The sequence below is a fragment of the Paramacrobiotus metropolitanus genome, unplaced genomic scaffold (assembly GCF_019649055.1).
Source record: "Paramacrobiotus metropolitanus isolate TYO unplaced genomic scaffold, Prichtersi_v1.0 Parri_scaffold0000012, whole genome shotgun sequence".
NCBI lineage: Eukaryota > Metazoa > Tardigrada > Eutardigrada > Parachela > Macrobiotidae > Paramacrobiotus > Paramacrobiotus metropolitanus.
Window position 1 is genome coordinate 829920 of NW_026570232.1, and position 20437 is coordinate 850356.

At 40.0% G+C, this 20437-nt stretch overlaps 2 protein-coding genes across 5 annotated transcripts; one reads left to right on the forward strand and one right to left on the reverse strand.

Annotated features, from left to right (window-relative positions):
• Window positions 1-468: 468 nt before the first annotated feature.
• On the reverse strand, window positions 469-2090 carry LOC129583995 (uncharacterized). The gene is made up of 2 exons (XM_055476070.1): window positions 1776-2090; window positions 469-1320 (listed from the first exon to the last, which is right to left on the reverse strand). Exons 1-2 carry the CDS (start codon window positions 2028-2030, stop codon window positions 607-609), a joined length of 969 nt encoding a protein of 322 aa, XP_055332045.1. The 5' UTR covers window positions 2031-2090; the 3' UTR covers window positions 469-606.
• A 1485-nt stretch (window positions 2091-3575) lies between these two features.
• Window positions 3576-20087, forward strand: LOC129584165 (cGMP-dependent protein kinase 1-like). Of its 4 annotated transcripts, none has more exons than XM_055476293.1 (16): window positions 3576-3950; window positions 6201-6475; window positions 10282-10645; window positions 15667-15833; window positions 16828-16941; window positions 17035-17140; window positions 17317-17380; window positions 17463-17540; window positions 17618-17712; window positions 17802-17873; window positions 17938-18015; window positions 18126-18353; window positions 18415-18504; window positions 18721-19026; window positions 19280-19532; window positions 19642-20087. In XM_055476293.1, the coding sequence occupies exons 3-16, from the start codon at window positions 10326-10328 to the stop codon at window positions 19735-19737; spliced, it is 2067 nt and encodes a 688-aa protein (XP_055332268.1). In that variant the 5' UTR covers window positions 3576-3950; window positions 6201-6475; window positions 10282-10325; the 3' UTR covers window positions 19738-20087. The 4 variants fall into 4 exon arrangements, with proteins under 4 accessions (XP_055332268.1, XP_055332267.1, XP_055332269.1 ...); XM_055476292.1 differs by lacking the exon at window positions 3576-3950 and adding an exon at window positions 7668-7760 and having other exon boundaries at window positions 6041-6475; XM_055476294.1 differs by lacking the exons at window positions 3576-3950; window positions 6201-6475 and adding an exon at window positions 8830-9155.
• Window positions 20088-20437: the final 350 nt, after the last annotated feature.

The window sequence follows — 20437 nt, forward strand, 5'->3', positions numbered from 1 at the left end:
TAAGTAAATGAAAAATGAATAAATTTGAAAAATTTGTCTGGTCAGCAGAATAAAAACAATTGCTCATATCGGCCTGCAGTCTGTATATTGTGCTGATAAGGCGTAGATTTGACCGTTTGGCTCATGTTTGATTACTTGTTCATCGCTTTTCCCTCCATACTGACAATGAGTACTGAGTAATAACTATTAAAGCTGTGAAATTCTTTTTCGTACATGCAATGCCAGTCCAGAGGAACTGAACATGTGTCTGAGTGCAAAACCCCAGCAAAATTCAAGTAGTGCAAGTGCAATGTACAATTAATGCCAAAAACACATTTTTGATGATACTTTTTTAAAGAAGGAAAATTAATGTGAAAGGTTTTCGCGATAATTATTTGTGGCTGTACACTGTATAGCCTGTACTAGCCCTACATATATATATATAGTGACTCGGAGAGCTTGGATGGACAGTTTTGGAAAGCTGATAACTACAGTATAAAAGTTTTTATTTGCAGTGAGACAAAAATAGATGCAGCGTTGCAGAATGGGACGCAAAACCGCTGTACGCTTTTTAAAAAATACGTACAGTATTCTCTGCACTCTGTACATTAACTGGCAAACTGGCCATTAGCCAATATCCGGTCCCGATTGCGATCCATTGCAAAGCACCGGTATAGTTATCATAACCGGCACCATCGATGATTTCCCGTTACTGGTATTTGTAGCGTAAACTTCCACGGTCTGGGTCGTTCCGGAAATTGGGGGAATCCCGGACACCGAAATAACACCGGAGGAATTAATCGTAAAGTACGGGCTGCCACCCAGCGAATAGGTCACCGCGCCGGAAGTAGACGTGGCCGTCACTCTCCCGATAATCGATCCGCTAACACAGTTTGTCGCCGTAAAGGCATAGGCGTTTTGTGAAAAGGTCGGGCTGATCCCGGTTGACACGCCCGTACATCCGGCAGTGTACAGGGTCACCGGCACCGACCGACTGCCGGCGCTGTTGGCGGCGATGACGTTGACCACGGTGGGACTGTTGGGCGGGGCGTTGGTCAGCGTAATCTGGCCGCTAAAAGGGTTAATGTTGAAGTATGGGGAAGCTAGGGAATAGTTGGTGGCACGAGCCGCGGTGACGACGCCCACGTAACTGTTGATAGGGCACCCGTTGCCCACGGATATACTGTAGCCGGTCGGCTGGTCGAAGGCGGGAATGGAGATGGCGCTGTTGGGGCACGATGTTTGCACGGCTACGTTGGTGTAGGGATTGCCCCGCTGGGCGTTGCTAGCACGCACGATGACGTTGTAAAGGCTGCACGGTTGCAGATAGTTGGTAGTTATCTAAGAAATGCAAATAATTATACAAGATGAACATGTATCGCAATAACGTGGCAAAAAGATATTTTAGTATTTCTATGTAACCGCAAACTATAAATTGCAGATCGCTAAAACCGACCGATGATTGCAGAATGACGGCAGTATGTTAGCTGGCGTATTAATTTTATGATTACCGTGCCGTCACGCAGATGCCTCACGAATGTTGGTTGACATATGAACTATGACCATAAAATAATCTGCATGCCAAACAAACCCCTGATTGTGAAGCCACCAAACTTTCAAAAATAAATCTTTGCGCATTACTTGATTTTAAATTGCTAAATGGTCATATTTCCAATTGATACTCGTATATCTATAATATTATATGAATCAAAAACGTGTCGTGCAACTTTTCGCCACACATCCGTATTATTGTTCGTATAATAAGTTCTCGTACAACTGGGAAGTTGGGAACATACCAGTGTTCCGTTAAGATAGTTGATGGCAAAATTGTTGGTTGCATAAACAATGGTCCATACTGTGGCAGACGGATAATTAACAGACACCACACCAACAGCTGTGTTGAGCTTAACATCGCTCGCTACGGAAAATGTATAGCTAGGGCTTGAAAAAGCCAGTGCTTGTGATACAGCAACCGGAAGGGCGTAAGACAATAAAAGGACACCAAAGGTCACGCTTACGGTTGAGTGTGTGAACATGCTGATCATGACCATCTTGCCGGTATACCCTAAAGTCTGTCCCCTTTGCAATTTGCGTTACTGCAGATTGACAATGAGTTGTTTTACGGTTTACCACGTGTCCTATTTATACAACTATTTTCTGTTCGGGAATTTTAAGAAATTTGTTGCATTTTGTCGAGATAGCAGTTTGTGGCAACATGTGCTATATCGTGCAAATTTTCCCACAACAGTTACTAATACGTAGAATAATAAGCCAGAAGTTGCGGTGAACGCTTAAATCACTCACGTTTCTCCACTTCATTTTTCTGTTGAGGTTAAGCGCACTTCTACAGTTTTGCTAACTACCAGCAAAAGCAACGCTCCATAGTTTTATGACGTATTTGTGCGTGGAACAGACCATGATGTAAAATGTACCGTACTGTAATAGTATCGTTCGTATTTACGATAAAACGTGATCTGCGAATAAAGTTCAATAAACATCTGTATGTTGTACGTACGTACATCCAATTCCACAGATCCTGATTTTATTATCCTCTTCCTGGCCAACGTGCCAATTTCTTATGCAACTTTACAGTATGTTAATTTTCCGGACGCCTGAGGTGTGCATACATTCTTCATAAACAAGCTATTTTCTCAAAAATTCGAATCCAACTATATAGTGTAGACTATAGTCAGCATAGTGAGTGGGCCTACGCTTAATTAAGCTTATATGGCTGCTACCGCTTATTTTGATGCACAAATTGTCGCGCATCAACACGCTACAATTATGACCTTATTTCTTCCAATTTCCGCAGTTCCAACCAAATAGCAAAATTGGAAGAGAGTTTTCCCAAAGTATGTAGTGGAAAAAGTTTACGGTCTTGCGTTCGTTGCGTTCCTGCGGTCAGGCCGTGCAATATAAGTGGACTTTACGACGGACAGTTCATCAGTTCCATTACAATAGAACTGTAAAACGTTTCATGTGCTGAAACCGATGCGGCCAACTTTATTGATTTAATTGTAAGTGTACATCAGGGACATATTATTGAAAATATGTATGCAGAGAGTATGTAAATATGTAATTCGATACAGTCACGCTACTTTGATACTTGAATAAACGTTGTGGTATAATTAAACATGGTGACTGAGGCAGAGTGGAAGCAGAAAATGTTCGAAGAAGCCCATGCAATGATGCAAGTAGAAGCCACAAAAGCTAAATCAACCATGCACATGTGTTCTTTCAACAACACCCGTACACGCGAAGAAAAAACCATTTCACAACAAACGAGGAATTACACTCCGTTGCGGAGCGAGAGAGGAAGGGAGGAAACCTTGAACTTTAAGGTTGCAAGCACCGTTGGACACGCTGTATATGTTGCCATTGCGCATATGGTCATTTCCCCGTAGCTATATATGATAAACCATCCCGTGTCGGTGTGCGCCGCACTCAAGGGCTAATTCAATGTCAATTCAATCTTGTCCACTGCGCGTAGTACGTTATGTATAAGTACATGTGTGTTATGCATCACTGGCTCGTTGTATCTGTTTGTTTCCTTTTGTATAACACCCCACGTCAGCGCGATGGGAGCGGGAAGCGGGATAATAGTCAGCTGAACATCTGGGCGCATGTGTTGGTTTGTTTATTTGATGCGGCGAAAAGGCAGCAGATTTGTTTTTTGTTCTGCCAGTGGGCTGCTGCTCGATATGCAGGAGGAGAAGCCGGTTTGTGCAGGCCAACACTGCATCCGGTCCCGGATGCGTTTTTGAGCTTTGCAATGGAAAGGATCGGTGTGAATCGTGTGATCTATGTCTTTTACGGCGAATTAACTCTATTCTGGTTGTTGTGATGTAGTCATACAGGAAATACTGGACCTGGAGATTACGGCTTGGCATTGATTGTATTTTATTAAGATTTGATCTGTTTTATCACGCATTTGCCTTGGCGGGAAGCATGCATAGAAGTATGGATATGTGGTGCGTCAATATATATTAATTCACTACGGTACAAGTACAGCAATTCTTAATTTTTGTGGGCAGGGAAATTTACTTGTACTGTAATCTTACGCACTAACAAGCTGCACTTTCTGGTTCAAAAAGGCCGCAAGGAATTGCCTTGCAAATTATTAGAACTCGTTGAACAGGATTGTAAACTAAGTGCATAGATTTGGATACCACCATTATTGTTTGCATAGAATACGGATTTATATAAATTTAAAAATCTGTCTTAATTATTTCGTTCGATTCTTTTGTGCCATTTATACAACGTAACCACCTGAGCACGAGTCGTGCTACTTTAGATCATGAAAATACGAATAATATCGTTGTAATCTTATTGATTTCTTTTAATTACATAATGATGTTTTAAAGCAGACTTTACGATTAAAAACACATATGTATACCGTAATTTCACCTACGCTATTGTGGATTTCAGTGTTAAGCGTACTTCTAGTATGCAAATCAAAAATCCTTGTTCGATGTAAATACCGGAAATGCTATGTCTGTGCATGCAGCCGTGACGGATAACCATCATGATTGGTTACGCGAACGCTTTGGTGTTCACGGACACATTAGTTCCGGTGGCATCAAGTCAACGATAAAATTCGCTTCCAAATGGATGCGACAGAAAATAAGATTTCCAGAAAATTCCTACGGTAATTATCACGCTTCGGATCGAAAAACAAAAAGACTGCTTGCAAATGGAAATTTTTTTCGAGCTCTCCTACAAGTAGGCACAATCGAGCACCAATATTTGAATTTATTTTTAGGGTCAGTTTTAAAACATACGACATAACACTAGAAAGAGATATCAGTTAAAGCTTATTTTTAATGTCTGAACGCCAATTAATAATCTGGTTGCAATAAGCACTTTAGCGATCATTTGGTGTGGCTTGAATTGCTTGGGTTAAAACTTAAAACCATTGACAGGAATACAGTAGAATAGACAGTTCCAATACAAGTGTGGAATAAGTACATCTTTATTATGATAGAAAAATTGTGTGAATTTTGTATGCCGCCAAATAAAATACATACAAGTTTATTAAACTTGCATGTAATATGTAAGAGATACCACTGTAGCTGCATACAAAACCATATGTCCGTTTTACCGTTCCGCGGGTGTTTTTATGGTGGAACGGTAGGGTAGACACAAAATGCCACGAATAATTTATAATATTAATTTAGTCAGAGGCCACAGAAAATTAGTGTTCGTGGTTAATAACTGAACACTACCAATTACCAAACAATCACACTATTCGCACTTACTACTTACTTTAATCCAGGATAATGCAGAATGGCGGCAATAGCCAGCAAACGCGTTTGCGCGACGGCTGTTGCCGGAAATCCACTATTCTAATAAGACGCCGGTTTAATACTGCTAAATCAGGAAGACTGTCAGTGTCACTTGCTTTTATAACCTCGCAAATGTAACAAGTTTTTCATGTATAATATCTAGTCATCTTACATAGTCATACTGTACTAAGTGTACCACTAATTGCAAATGTACTAATTAATTCTAAATTTAATTTATAATTTGAAAACTATATTTTATTGATAAAAGCCATATCTGTAACGTTAACACTAGTTACATTGGTGCACTACTTGATAAATAACATTTTAAAAAATCGAAATACATTTTCGAAAATAAGCTGCCCCCACAAATCGCTATCAAGCCTTAAGTCGTGACGCCAATCCAAAAATACGCTGTTTGTTTAACTTTTTGTATGAACGCATACGGGAAGTTTTATTGCGTTGGTTTTGATTTCCAGTACGCTGTACAGATAAGTGCCTGTTTATGTGTATAAGTTTTTGCTTTGTTTCTACCTTGTAATCGCAATCCAGTTGTCGCAATCTGAGTAACTTAAGCTGAAAGCAAGAGTTTTTCAATGCGAACGGATATTAGAGCACTTTCGAGACAACGACTTTGATGGCAGTGTTTTTTTACGATCATCCCCTGCGGGCTTTTGCTGGCAAGAGACACCATCGATTGCCAATAAAGTCGTCCATCGCGACAATAGCATTCACACTGCCTGCCGCTCATATCAGCTGTATGACCATGTAGTCGAATAAAAAGCCCCTCGGGATTTCGGTGGATTTCAATTCTGCTCGTCACCTGATCGCTGAATTGTCTCATAAAAATCAAATTTATCTTACTACAGCACTACCTCCGACCGTGACAACGATCCGCCGTCGTACCTTGCACATATGATCATCGTTTTTGTTTAACAGGAAATCGGCCGCAGCCAGCCAGCGATTTATGCTGACGTGGATGTGCTTGATGGTGGATTAGCACGTGTGCGGCGTGTGTGATAGCGGCGGATTAGTGTGAACGAGTGCGCGCGGGAGAGGCACGACACGGGCTGCTGTTGCTGCTGGATGAGGGGGATTTGTCGTTGTCGTCCAAGCGGGTGTCTGTCAGCGGATGTGGGTTTATTCTGGGATTATGCTTGACAGGCCAAGGTTGCGGTCGATGTCCATGTGAGCAGCAATCAGCGAAGCAACAGGTTTGTTTGATTTGTGTTGCCGTTTTTCAGCTTTGCTTTTATAGAAGTATTGCTGATGCAGAGACTTGCAAAGTACGGAACTTACCTTTTGAGTCTGTACATCTACTGTTGAGTCTGAACGCTCACATCACACCAGTGTTGTTGTAGACTGTTATTAGTCAGCAGTCAGTTGAGCAGTTGAAGAATTGTTTTGTCGGTTTCGATTGTTTACGCATTTTTCACTGTTTGGCGATTAATGTCTTCGGAAAATTTTTGTAAGGGTTTGTCATGCAGATTATTTACAGCTTGCGTGGAATGATTATTTAACACTGGGATTTTGTTCAAGCGCATAAGTTTTGTAGTAATGACTAATAATTTATTGTAGTTTTTAAGTCCTTGTTAATTACTCTCCTTTTGTTTTCAGAATGAAAATAAAAAAGGTTGCCTGATGAGTTGGTTTATTTTTAGCCGAGGTATTTTTGTGAGGACGCCGCATTCTGCTTTAAAACTGAATCCTCAAGTCAAATAATTTGCTTGCTGTAATTCTTCTGCGATTTGGTTTCGTGCCGTAAAATTGATGTGCTGTAATGCTTACAGACACATTGTCGAAATTCTACTGTTGTACTTTTTAAAATTGTTTTATACAGTAATTTATTTTTACCGGTTACAGTAATTGGCTTTTCTGTAATTTGATTTTTTTTAAGAGTTTTCGTTTAATTTTCCCGGCATTGGATTTGGCTTACTAATAACTGTCCAATGTAGCGATCACTCTTCCATAGTGCTTGGTTTGACTCTTTGGGCTGGTCGTTATTGATGATTGCGTTTGTTGCTGAATCTGTTGTTGTGTACCGGAATGAGCATGCAGCTATTTCCTTGAAAACGCTCCAGATTCACGTTTTTATCGGTCGAAAAGTTACCATTATCGCTATATTCTACTATCGGCATTGTAATTTTTCCCTCGTAAATTCACGGATGTGCCGATATATAGTTTCACTAAACGAAATATTATATACCCGGTTAGCAAAACTCCACCGGTGCATTATTAGCGATGAACATTTCTCCGGGAGAGAACTTTATTTAAGTTGTTTTAGTCTTCTATGACTTGCATATTGAGTCCATCGTTTTGGCAATATTGTATAAAACTTGTCTTTGAATGCCCTTTTATGTGGTTTTGCTTTCTGTATAGCATCTGGTGAAGGAATAATATTTGTAGACTGTATGACTGCGGATTTGACTGCTTGAGACGCGTTTTTCCGATGCGTCAGGATTACCGTGCGGTTTCTGGTTTCCGCGTGTTGGAGTATTGGTACGTAAGTGCTTGTTGTGGTAATTGTTCGGCGTAAAAAGTGTGTCTTCTATGTTTGGATCGCGTGCGCAGACAATTGTCAAGTCTCGTGAATTATTTAGCACATTTGCCGTATCATGACACACTGAAGGGAAAGTATCCGGCGTTATTTATATGATTAATGATCGGGAGCATGTTTCCTTAACTGGCTGCACTTTTTGTGCGAGCGCACTTGGTGGAATGTGTCGGCTTTTGAGTGCCTGCAAATATTCGGTAGATCGCCGATCAATATGACCGTTTCAAAAATGTCGGATACTGTAATATTGACTGGAAAATTGTAACATCATAATTAGTCGACTTTGAAGCATTTAAATCTACTTCTAAAGCAGTTAAGCAACAACATTTGCACCGAAGTAAATTTTGCTTGGATTAATAATTTCGAATAGGTGTATGTTAACGCAGTGGCTGGCAGTCAGTTTTCTCTGTACTGGATCCCGGCTCGTTTAGAAAATCACATCAGATGGTTCAACATGTACAGTATACTTTGTTTGTGCAGCTTCGAATTTTATATTTCTAGTTGATTATTCTGAAATTTTTAAAGCGGTGCTTTTAGATTCATGTCAGCACTTATTTTTGTAGACGTTACTATAGTCAGTTTTAATATTGTAAACAGATTCGGTACTGAATTTTTTGCGATGACTGGAAGGAAAATAGTGGCACCGTTGTTTCCGGGACCAAACTGTATACGAGCAGTTATGCACATTAGTGCAGTTATTTATTATTTCGCTCATCTGTCGCGCATTGCGCTTTTCATGCACGAGACACAGTGGCATTTGATGATTATGTAATCCACGGGTCTGATCGTCATTAAGCACCGTTCCGACTGTCTGTTTGCATATTGGCAGTGAGGAAAATTTTATTACGGTTAAAAGTGCTTTGGCAAGCTAGAAATTTTATCGTTTATATCCACTTGACCGCCGCGATAGGAAATTTTATCTCTTCCACACCGCGATATTCCGTATCGGTACAAGGAGCTTGCACACTGTATACGGCGGCGCTCGCTACAGCGGTGTCTAGTCGTTTCCGTTGACGATCGTACTCACGCTTCATACTATTGTATCGCATTACTTATCGAAATCAACAGCAGCCACTTTCCAAGAGTTTTTACCAAGGCCATATACCACATTGCACGTTGGGTTAAAGGTGGTAGAAATGGGTTTCGACTCATCGACGGAAGCTTTATGGCTTATTAGACTAGCAGGATTAGGATTAGGTCTCGTCTGAATTTTGTCTCACTTTTTATGGCCCACCGGAAGTTGGAAGGTTATGGCCTTTATTTTGTCATAAGTGAAGAAAGGCGGTTTTCAAGTGGTTTTGTTTAGCAGACACTCTCGCATGCGGTTCAGTCTACTCTAGGTAAGCTTTCTATGGTTTTTAAGCTGTTCATTATTATTTTTGAATTTGTTGCTTGAGTGCATCATTTGTAAAGTTGTGTAATATGTATTGCTGAAATAATGTTACTAACCGTAGGCTCACATTATTTACAATTTTATACTGCAGGTTGTATTCTTTCTTTAATAGTTTGTGTTCTACTCACGTGCATTGCCTTTTCGCTTAATTTAAATTGTTAACCCGGCAACGGCTCGGGTTTAAATTGGGTTCGAACGGGTGTGCTCATTGTGCTGCTGGAGTCAGTGGCTTTGTGACGTCTTATGCCTCTATTTATTTTTGCACATTTCTTCCTTATCATTTAATCTGCGACTGTGGTCAAAAACGTTTCCAAAGAAAACTGTTTCTAAATAGGGATACTTGCCTCATCAGCTTTTAACCGGATGGCAGAAACGTTGCAAACGCTGGCTTTGGTTACAACTAACTTATTTATAACTTGGAATGGAAGAATAACAGGCGATATTGTTATAGCAATAAGTTGAAGATCTTTTCATAACCGGTATCCAGTTTTACAAGTACTTTATATACAGCTTTAATCTTTAAGAGTCAGTAGCAATTTAGCAGTGGCGAAATGTTCTAAGTAGTGCATACAGTGCAGTAATTGTGAAAACTGATCGTTAAGGCAAAACCGGTCGTTAGAAAGTGTATCGAAAAAAGATAAATTTGCTGGGCTTATTTTTAAATAAGCTGGGGCTGTCAAATGCATTCCCAATTTGCATCCCATTGGAAGGAGTGCTTAGCAGTCTTTTGTTTATTATGGAATCCGACACCCACTTGTAACGTGCTATGAATACTATCAACATTTCACTGAGGTGTCCCTCTTGAATTGTAGATGGACCTGATCAAGTGTCGCGTTTTTCTGATTGTGTTGATTGTGTTTACGCATATGGAGATGCGTCGTACATCTTTTTGTGTGAGAAATTTAAATTTTATTGATGAACGTGCAGTGCTTCGCTTGTGGATGTACGGTGTGCTTATTTTCTACATTGCTCGGTTTGCGTTTGGAATATCTAATTATTAAGTGTTTTGATTTTTAGATCGCTATACAAGAATTTTCCCTGTGCCGCCATTTAATTTATTATGCCTGTTTTAGGTGTTTCCTCCTTTAGGCCTTAATTTGGTGAAACAACCGGCACAATGTACAACCATTCCATTTTGCTAACCAAAATGACGCGGAAGAAGGAGACGCAGCAGACCGTCGAGGGTCTACAGAGAAACCTGAAACTAAAAGATGAATACATTGAAAAATTGGAGCATGATATCCGGGAGAAGAATGAGCAGATCACACGATTGACCAGTCTTGTGGACAAGTACCAAAGCGTGTTCACAACCAATCAGAGCCTCCTTTCCGGGCCGAAACGTCGCCGAAATCCCGGCATTAGTGCTGAGCCAGTGCGCGCTGACCGGGCACTCGAATTCAAAAAGGAGTCCGTCAGGAAATATGATAAAGGAAAAAAGTAAGGAATTTTTCTAGCTGGTCATTTCTCTCCTTTTCAAAATTCTCGAGTACTCTGTACATGTACGACAGATTTGGAGTTGAAATAGTACTGCTGTAAGTTTCAAAATATCCAAAGCATATGCGGATACAGACTTGAAAATTACTCTGGCGTTCGAAGAAACTGCATGGACGTCAGTATACGATTTATCTGGTGATCGTTCACATTCAGTAGTTGCTTAAGGGAAGTGGCTCGGTACATGGTACCAAAATCGTGTAGATGCACGAAATATTTCACTTGCGACTTTCAAACCCTTTTTTCTCTTGTTTTATGACATTTTGTAGCCAAATGATTTGTATACAGGAGAAAACCGTTCGTGTAACATCAGTTCGGGAGTTATGGCTCTTAGAAAATTCCAAAAAGTTTAAATGCATTCAGGTGTACCAAAAGTCTCATTATGGACCGATCTCCTTCAAATTTTGCACGTAAATGAACATAACCACGAAGAACGTTTTTACACCGATCCACTGTTCTAGCATGTTTTTCAAATTTTAAAATGAATTTCAAAAAATTTAAAATTCATTTTAAAATTTTAAAAAAATCATAGAACTCTGGATCGGTGTAAAAATGATCTTCGTGGTTATGTGCATTTACGTGCAAAATTTGAAGGAGATCGATCCATAATGAGACTTTTGGTACATCTGAATGCATTTAAACTTTTTGGAATTTTCTAATAGCCATAACTCCCGAACCGGATGTTGCGCGCACAAACGGTTTTCTCGCCTGTGTATACAAATCATCTGGCTACAAAATGCCATAAAACAAAAGAAAAAAGGGTTTGGGAGTGCGCAAAAGTGAAAGATTTCGTGCATGTACACGATTTTGGTACCATGTACCGGGCCACTTCCCTTAAGGGCGTTAGCGTTGAAGGTGTTGTTAAAATCGCGATCTCAAATCTTACCGTAATCTTAAGCTTTTGCGAAATCGAAAATCGTAGTGAAGAAGATTCTCTTGCACTTCTCGCTGGATTCTCTCTCTGACATCATGCTCGATCTGAACCACTTTTACAAGATTCGAAATTTTTAACGACGTTTACAAAATAATTTGATCAACAGGTGGTCAAAACTTTAATATTGCCATACTATTTTCAGTTGGCATAATACAGGTATCTAATTTGGTTTGGTTAGTTACAGTAGTTTCTCTTTTTTTGTTATTTAAGGTTGCTTCTACGTACAGGCGTTTTGGAAGTACTGCGCTTTTGTGCCGAATCAGTTAAAATTGCCATGAATTTCGATAGGTGTATCACTTTTATGGCAAATTTCGTTATTTTTATTGTCGCTGTTGGCATTCACGAACAGTAAAGCACCATTTAATAGTTGGGTTAAAATAAAATTGCGGGACAGCTTTTCTGTGGCGTGTATCGTATAATTGTACTTAATAACTAATGGTCTTTCTTGCTTTATACTTACCTTGTTAGTCATACTTAGTTAGACTGCACGTTATCTTCGGCTTCGTATGCGACTTAGTTTTAAATAATTATTAAAGCTCTTGTTATGTTATTAAAAATTTTGTAAATTTACCGAATTTGGTGCTATACTTTCTAACATTTCTAACAAATGTGGTACAGAACTGCCAGATCGAAAGGCAGTTTGTACTTCCGTACAGTAATAAGTTTGCTGTATGGTAGATATATGCTGTATACATAATCGTGTAAGAAATATAATCCAAACAATTTCACATTGGTCGTTTGTCAGGTCGACTACAAAATCTAATATTCGACCAATTTGCAGGAAGACAATGCACAATGCACGGTTGCGTATATATATTTTTTAGGACTTAAGAGTCCACAATAACCCCAATGGCTGTAAGATATTGATTTGTCATTACTACGTAGCAAGGCGTGTTGAGTCACGCTTGTGGGCGTTATGTTTGAGAGTCGGCGTTTTAAGTTAATTATTGCGTATCCTTGTCATAACGTTTGGAGTGTAATTTGAAAACTGACGGCGAAATATGTCATCTGTTAAAGGCATTCCTCATAATTTGACCGCTTATCATCGTTCTGCCTTCGTCCACTGATGCGATGCTTTTCTGCATCCTGTGTACGGATACATGTCGCCTCGTCTTGTTGACGGACGAGAGACGGTGTTTAAAAATTGTCTGTAATCCGATCCGGCTTATTTGTTAGTTGTTTATTTAATTTAAGGAATTCAGCATCCTTTTGAAGCTTGGTAATTTGATAAGCAGAAAGAATGTTGCAGTTTCTGTACAGTGTTAAAGTTTCAAAACTTTTCGCCCTCGCTACAGAAAATTCGCAAGGCACGGAAAATTCACAACTATACGGCTGGGTAACTTGGGTTAGTGTTGAAATGGGCTCTCCTTGTGCGCTACTTCGGGTACCGTTAAAAAAACTTTCACAAAGGCAGAATGTTTAATAATTTTCCTGCGCATTTATTCTTTCGCGCGGCTATGATATTATGTACAGTAAATATTGTTCGTGCCTTAATATTCATAAACTGTACTTTCGACACTTTTATGTCAAGCTCAGAATACTAATGAAAACGTAGTAGGCCGATCCAGAAGCAGAGATTCAGAAAATCTGTGGGTTTAATTTCGCGAAAATTTGATCGCGTAAATTTCTGATCCTTCCTGTAACGAATGTTTTTCGTTTCTCCATATCTTAACTCGTAAAAATCCATTGATGATGTAATTTTATTTTGTATTAGCGACCGGTGGTGGTCCCTTGGTGTTTGATGATTATCTTCCCTGCCGGTTCAACATCAGAGTTTCCAGTGGTTGGCAAGCCGAAACCGCACCCGTCCACAGCTTGCACCATGCATCGCAAACCGCTATAAATCTGTCTGTAGTCAATCGAGTTGTGACTGAACCGTGTTATAGACGTCAGCCGGAAACTTGTCAGTTTTCTGCCAATTTTTATTTTCAAAATAGCACCCGCACAGTTAATAACTGTAGACGTGAGTGGGAGCTTTTTTCCTCTAACGTGCACAATTAGTTCGGGCAGATAAGAATTTTCCGATGGGGTCATTGCGTGAGTTCCAGTGGGCGCTGCTGCATAAGATTCAGGAACTAGAGTACAAGGATATTGAGATTAATGAATTGCGGAAGATTTTGTCACAAAAGGAGGAACTGCTGGAATATCAGAAGCGGGAAATTGCCAAGCTGAGAGAAATGCTGAAAATGGCTGCTGCCATGATTACGTTGCCGGTATCACCGGTTGTATCTGGTGCGGTTGTTGTGAAAAAACCCGCAGCCAAAAAGCGAGTGGCTATTTCGGCTGAACCTATTGATGCGCAAGCAGTTGCCACGTTGACCTTAAACCTCAAACGTCCCGTTACTTCCCGCAAATTTTCACAGTATGTACGCCTTATAACTTTGAATTTTTCATAAACATCGTTTTTAGTTATTTAATTTATTAGTTTCTGCGCGTTGTTCTGCGACCGCAAAGTGGTAGTTATTTTATTATTGAGCCGTTTCGAATTCTGAACCATATTCTCTTATATTTTCAGTCTGTTTGACCTGCAAATCTGTTTGACCTGCAAATCTGTTTGAGCTGCATGTACATGCATTTTGAAGTTGATTACAGTAATTTTACTAACATTGCATGTAGATTCTGTATACATAATCCATATATTTCAGCAAGTTATGGGATTAGAATATTTTCTAATCTTGCTGTTGTGTTACTTTTTATGGATTATGTATCTGCATAAAACTACTTAAGTGCTGCATGCGAAGTGGTTGATTTGTTTTTTCAAAAACCAGATCAGTAGTTTTGTATTCCTGACCGGCACTTAGAAATCCTTAAATTGTTTCACTTTCAAGTTCGATAGCTCGCAAAAAGAGCACGAGTATTTTGGATGTTTCAGTAGAAGGTGAGTGATGTTTGTACAGCAGTAACGAAGTGGAATGCTAATGGTATTGAATGCACTGGGCGTTTGTTTTTAATTTGAAGTTCTGACGCAGTGATGTGTTGTTTTAGTAACATGATACCGAATTTTCCTCTATCTATGTGCCTTACGTTAATACCAAGCGTGCTGCCGGTATATGCCAAGCCGACTGTCTTTAAAATAAGTAAAGTAGAAGAAAAGAAAAGAGGGTTTGAATTGACAATTTCCATTTTAATCTCGCTGAGTAAAGTGATACGATCGAATCAAAATCTCTTTGCCTATGGAAATCGGTTGGTAATCTGCTTGCCTAATTCGTGATATTAAGTGGTTTTATTGCTGATTCCTGCTTCTAGAACGGCACAGTGGTAGGAAGGGTCCATAATGCATATGGTGCAAGCAAGACTGCAGAAACGACTTTGATGACAGCTGGAGAATGAAAAAACTTCAGATTACAATGTTTAAATGTGATTTTCAGTGTATGTTATCTAACATTCGAGACGGTTCTGAAGTTGTTTTAATTAAATAATGTAAACCGATAACCAGATTTTTCAAAAAATATGTGTGATATCTTATGATTAATTTGCTGAATCTTCGTATTGCAGTAAGATTATTTATACAAGTATGCTTGCAACCGTGCACGTGTATAAACCATTGCTAACAAAGACCGTAATTTTTTACGCTGCTTTTACAAAGTAGTACATGTATACCTAGACAAAATGAGGAACTCTTCTGAAGGAACAGTAAGCTAAGCGTTATAAAATGCGCTGTGCAGCACAGAATTTCTGCTTAAGCAGACAAATCGGAGAATTTTGCTTTTGTACCATAAAAAAGGGTAAATTTTGCCGAAGGGTCGTGCAGTAATGCTAATAACCATAATCAGTTTCGAACCTTTCTGAATTGTTCCGCATAATCGCGATCACCATACGTTCTTTGGCCTTCCAACCAGATTTAAGACGTTGCGATAGCCTTCGTTTTGTGAATAAGCAAGTTAGTTAATTGGATTTGATACTGCATAGTAAGAGAGCGGAAAAGACTGCAAAAAAGATGTTATGCAAGTGATTTTTCCGGGTTGTAAGCTAAACGCTAGCCAAACTTGTTCTGCTGGAGTAGCATACTGAAGAGTGCTTTTGGTCAATGCAGATCAAAAGCCACCATCAAGCAAGCCATATTGGAGAATGATTTTATGAAGAACTACGATCATCAAGAGATCTCGGAAATTGTGGATTGTATGTATTATGTGGAGTATGCTGCCGACGAAATTATCATACAGGAAGGAGAGGATGGCAAGCTTATGTATGTTCTGGAAGGTGAGTGCCGAATGCTGCATTATATACAGTATCAGTTTAAATTATGTATTTCTGCATTTAATCATGCAGGGCAAATTACCCAGTTCATATACGTATTACCTACATATTCTACTGACTATTTTGTGCGGTTCAGTATTTTATCATTGGCGATCGTTGCTTAACTTTTAACTACTAGTACCCGCACAATTTGTAGCTGTTTCACAGATACATAATAATTTCCATTATTGTTTTACCAGTAGTAATACATAATATTCATCTCAATTCAATGACAAGGTACAAACGCCACCCAGCAGGGCTAAATGAGCAAACTGATAAAAACGACAATCAGTTTGCAATAAATTTTGTGGAAGGTTAAACGATACACGAAATGCGGAAACAGTTACATTGTACTTTCGTTCGCGATTGTATGCATAAATAAGCGTTTTGACACACGTGAAGCACACGCGCCGCATAAAAGAATAAGTAGTGAAAGGTACGCTGTACACATGAAACGGTTTCCAGGCATAAGAATGTTGAAAAAGTGCGAAACAGGACCGCAAAAAAATGCACTACCATATTTGATCATAATCCTTTCCGCCCTTAGCAATGTTATTCGCGTTTTTCGCTTAAACTGTCCTTCTAGAACAGCGGTTGCAGAAGTTCGGTTAATTGTTTAATTTGTTTTCTTTGAGCGAGTTTCTTGGTAGTGCCGCTGGCATTAGCCAGCAACAGCTTATACGCTGTGGCATTCTCGAGCCGCTGCAATTAAAAGGTAGGCAGCATAAAAGTTTCGAGTTTTCAATTTTTTACGTTTGAATCACAGAAAAAACGTCATGCGCTATGTAAACAAGCAGCATCCACCAGGAACTGACATTTTCCCATGATTTACGCCATAATAATGCCGAATATTTACCGGAGCGCGTCTGTTCCCTATAATTCAGTAGAATGTTTACCGTTACCACTGTTGGTTATCTGTCGCGGCGTCGATTTAATCCATCGCGGCGTCGATTTGCAGACGGTGAGGTTGAAGTCACCAAGGATGGGAAGAAACTGTGCAATATGGGACCGGGGAAGGTTTTCGGTGAGCTGGCCATATTGTACAACTGCAAGCGGACAGCCACTATTCGAGGTGAGGAAGACAACACTTTGTGCATTATGCTGTTGGTTTTGCGATTTCATTATTATGGGAAATGTTTATCACCGAAACTCTTCTTCCTCGCAGCTGTTGTGCCTTGCAAAGTATGGGCCATCGACCGACAGTCCTTCCAGATGATTATGATGCGGCAGGGATTGATGAAGCAACAGGAATACGTTGCCTTCTTGAAAAGGTTAGTTTGGTTTACGATAATCATGAACTTGTTGCTGTTTGAAATTCGTACATGAACGCTGTCAAATCTGATTGCGCCAAATTGGTTTCCATTTCAGAGTTTTTTTATATAGGTATATTCATTAGGCGCAAATGCAAATTTGATTAAAGGAATTAACAAGGTTGCAATTATTGCAGTGTTCCTTCAATGAAAGGCTTACCGGACGATACGTTGGCACGTATTGCAGATGTCATCGAAGAGGTGAATTGGTTTAGTGCAAACCAGTTGTCTATTGCATGAAACTGACAGGGAATAACGCGGTGTCTTTTGTTTTCCATTACAGTACCATTATAACTGCGGGGAGTACATTATCCGACAAGGTGCTCGCGGTGACACTTTTTTTATTATCAGCCGGGGCAGGGTATGGCGCTTGCATCGCTTAAATTGTAAAGTGTGGTTAAGTCTGAAATGTTATATTTACACCGCAATGAATATCAGGTGAAAGTCACGAGGAAGGCCACGGAGAACGAAGAGGAGAAGTTCATCCGGAGCCTGGAGCGGGGAGACTTCTTCGGCGAAAGAGCTCTTCGAGGGTCAGTTGCCGGTGTTAGATTTCTTAGTATTTACGCAAATCTATGTATTCATGTTTATCTTAAAACTACTTTTATGACTGCTTTCACAGGGAGGAAATTCGAACGGCCAACATTGTGGTCGAGTCGAAGGATGGCGTCACCTGCCTCGTTATGGACCGAGAGTATGCTGGATTGCAGCTAATTCCTGCTACAACTTATATATTATATTATTGTATCGTTTTACAGCAACTTCAACCAGATGCTCTGTAGTCTAGAAGAATTCAATCGGCAGTATGAAGACGAAGTGGAAACGGAGCGATTTCGGTAAATATGGATTTTAAGTTGGCTTACTGTGTAGTAATTAACATATTTTGTTCAAAATTCGAACATTCTTGTTTCTGTTGATAAGGTTGGTTATTGAATTTGTGTTGCAGTGTGCGTGGTGAATATGCTCATCTCAAATTATCTGACCTGCGCGTTATTGCCACATTGGGCATTGGCGGCTTTGGTCGTGTGGAATTAGTGCAGCTAATTGAGAATCCCGAGAAAAGCTTTGCGCTGAAAGCCATGAAGAAAGCGCACATCGTTGAAACCCGGCAACAGGAACATATTATGTCGGAGAAAAAAATTCTTGAAGAATGCAACTGCATGTTCATTGTCAAGTAAGCATAAAGTCATCGAGTGTTCTTCCGGTTCCTAAAGAAATGAATTTGTATTTTGCAGACTGTACAGGACGTTTAAAGACAGAAAGTACTTGTACATGCTGCTTGACCTTCTTCAAGGCGGTGAAGTGTGGACCATACTGCGTGACAGGTGCGTAACACTTAAAATGTTTTTGCACCAAAATCCGCTGGAAATTCCGTAGGGTTCATCTTACGGAATAATTGACATACTTTTTTAAAAATAATTGGTTGTTTACCAAATTTTACAAAAATGTTTATCCTTTGCTTCAGATTTCTTTGCATCGCATGTTTTGCACCTTCGGATTCTTGTTAATCGTGTTGCGTAATTTTCATATCCGTTTGGCAGGGGCTGCTTTGACGAGCCAATTGCCAGGTTCTACACGGGGTGCATTGTGGAAGCCCTGTCATACCTGCACTCACGCGGCATTATCTATCGTGATCTGAAGCCAGAAAACATGCTGCTGGACGCCCGCGGCTATGTGAAACTCGTTGATTTCGGCTTTGCCAAAAGGCTGGGAGTGGGCAAGAAGACATGGACATTCTGCGGTACACCGGAATATGTGGCACCGGAAATTATTCTCAATAAGGGACATGATTTGTCCGCTGATTACTGGTCCCTGGGTATACTGATGTATGAGCTGCTCACCGGAAGGTAAATGCGAAATGTGGGACACCTAGTCTGCAGTATTCTGTTCATGCACCTAGTCTGCAATATTCTGTGCTGCTGGGTGTATGTTTATAGCTTTATGCAGAGTTGAAGATGCCGGTTTTTCCGTTTTATTCGGTATTCATGTATAGTTGAATTTTTTTAAAACAAAAATACGCAGTAAGAAGTAAGAACAAAGTGCCGGTTGTAACGGTTTTGGGTGTGACATGCATCCCAGTCAGTTTCTTTGTCTTTTTAGTCCTCCGTTTACCGCTGTGGATCCGATGAGGACGTACAATATCATCCTGCGTGGTATCGATGCCATTGAATTCCACCGAAAAATTACCCGCGTTGCTGCTAATTTAATTAAGAAGTTTTGCCGTGATAATCCGTCAGAGCGACTGGGATGCGGCAAGGGTGGTATGAACGATATTCGCAAGCATCAGTGGTTTACCGGTTTCAACTGGGAAGGACTGCAGAAGGGTTCACTGGAAGCGCCCATCATTCCCAAGGTATTTAAAGCACACTGATGGGAAAATGGTTGATTTCGATAGTTTTGCGAAACAGTTTTATTTATAAATCAGCGACATATGGGAATTTAAGTTTTTGTCTGATTGGTAGATTGGGTCAGTTACGGATCATTCAAATTTCGATGCATATCCTGCTGATGACGAAGTGCCGCCGGATGATGTGACGGGCTGGGATAAAGATTTTTAAAAAATTTCGACGTTTCTCTGTTGAATTTTATCAGTGACGAAACTAGTTGCATGACCTGTGAATGGTTGACATTCTGATGGCTCAATTGTGACGATTGTCTATATTTTTGGAGAGGTTTATTGACAGATATAGCCGAATGCGTCCCGTTTTGACATGGACGTGCGGGAGTAATTTATTGGTGGAGCCGCGGTTGATCGGTTTGATTTTGTGGATTGATCGGGCTGCACGGATCTTGCCTTATCCCTATGTTTTCCTTGACATTGTTGTGCTTTTATAATGACAGTGAAGTTTGCAGATATTTGGCAGTTTTGCTCAAAGTTGGTCGAAATAGTAAATGCGCCGTTTGCGGAGTGTTTATGTACGAAAGTCTAAAAAGCACGGTATGGATTACATAATTACCTAATAATTACGATATAATTTACCACGAATACTTACGATTACGTATTTGTACACTGCGTATCGGTTTTAAGGTCATCAGCGAATTTCTCGAATGTGGTTTCTCCCGACACAGCTGACCTGTAGCTGCAGTTAAGTACTATAGTAAAAAAATACTTATATGGCTGGAAATCGGAAATGAGCCCTGCAGTTGCACTGTGAGTACTGCTTATTGTGACGTATGTATTGTCCACGGGCTGTACAATACTCGTACAAACAAAATTTGCGGTTTTTAGTCATACAAAAGGGTAAATACTGGTCGAAT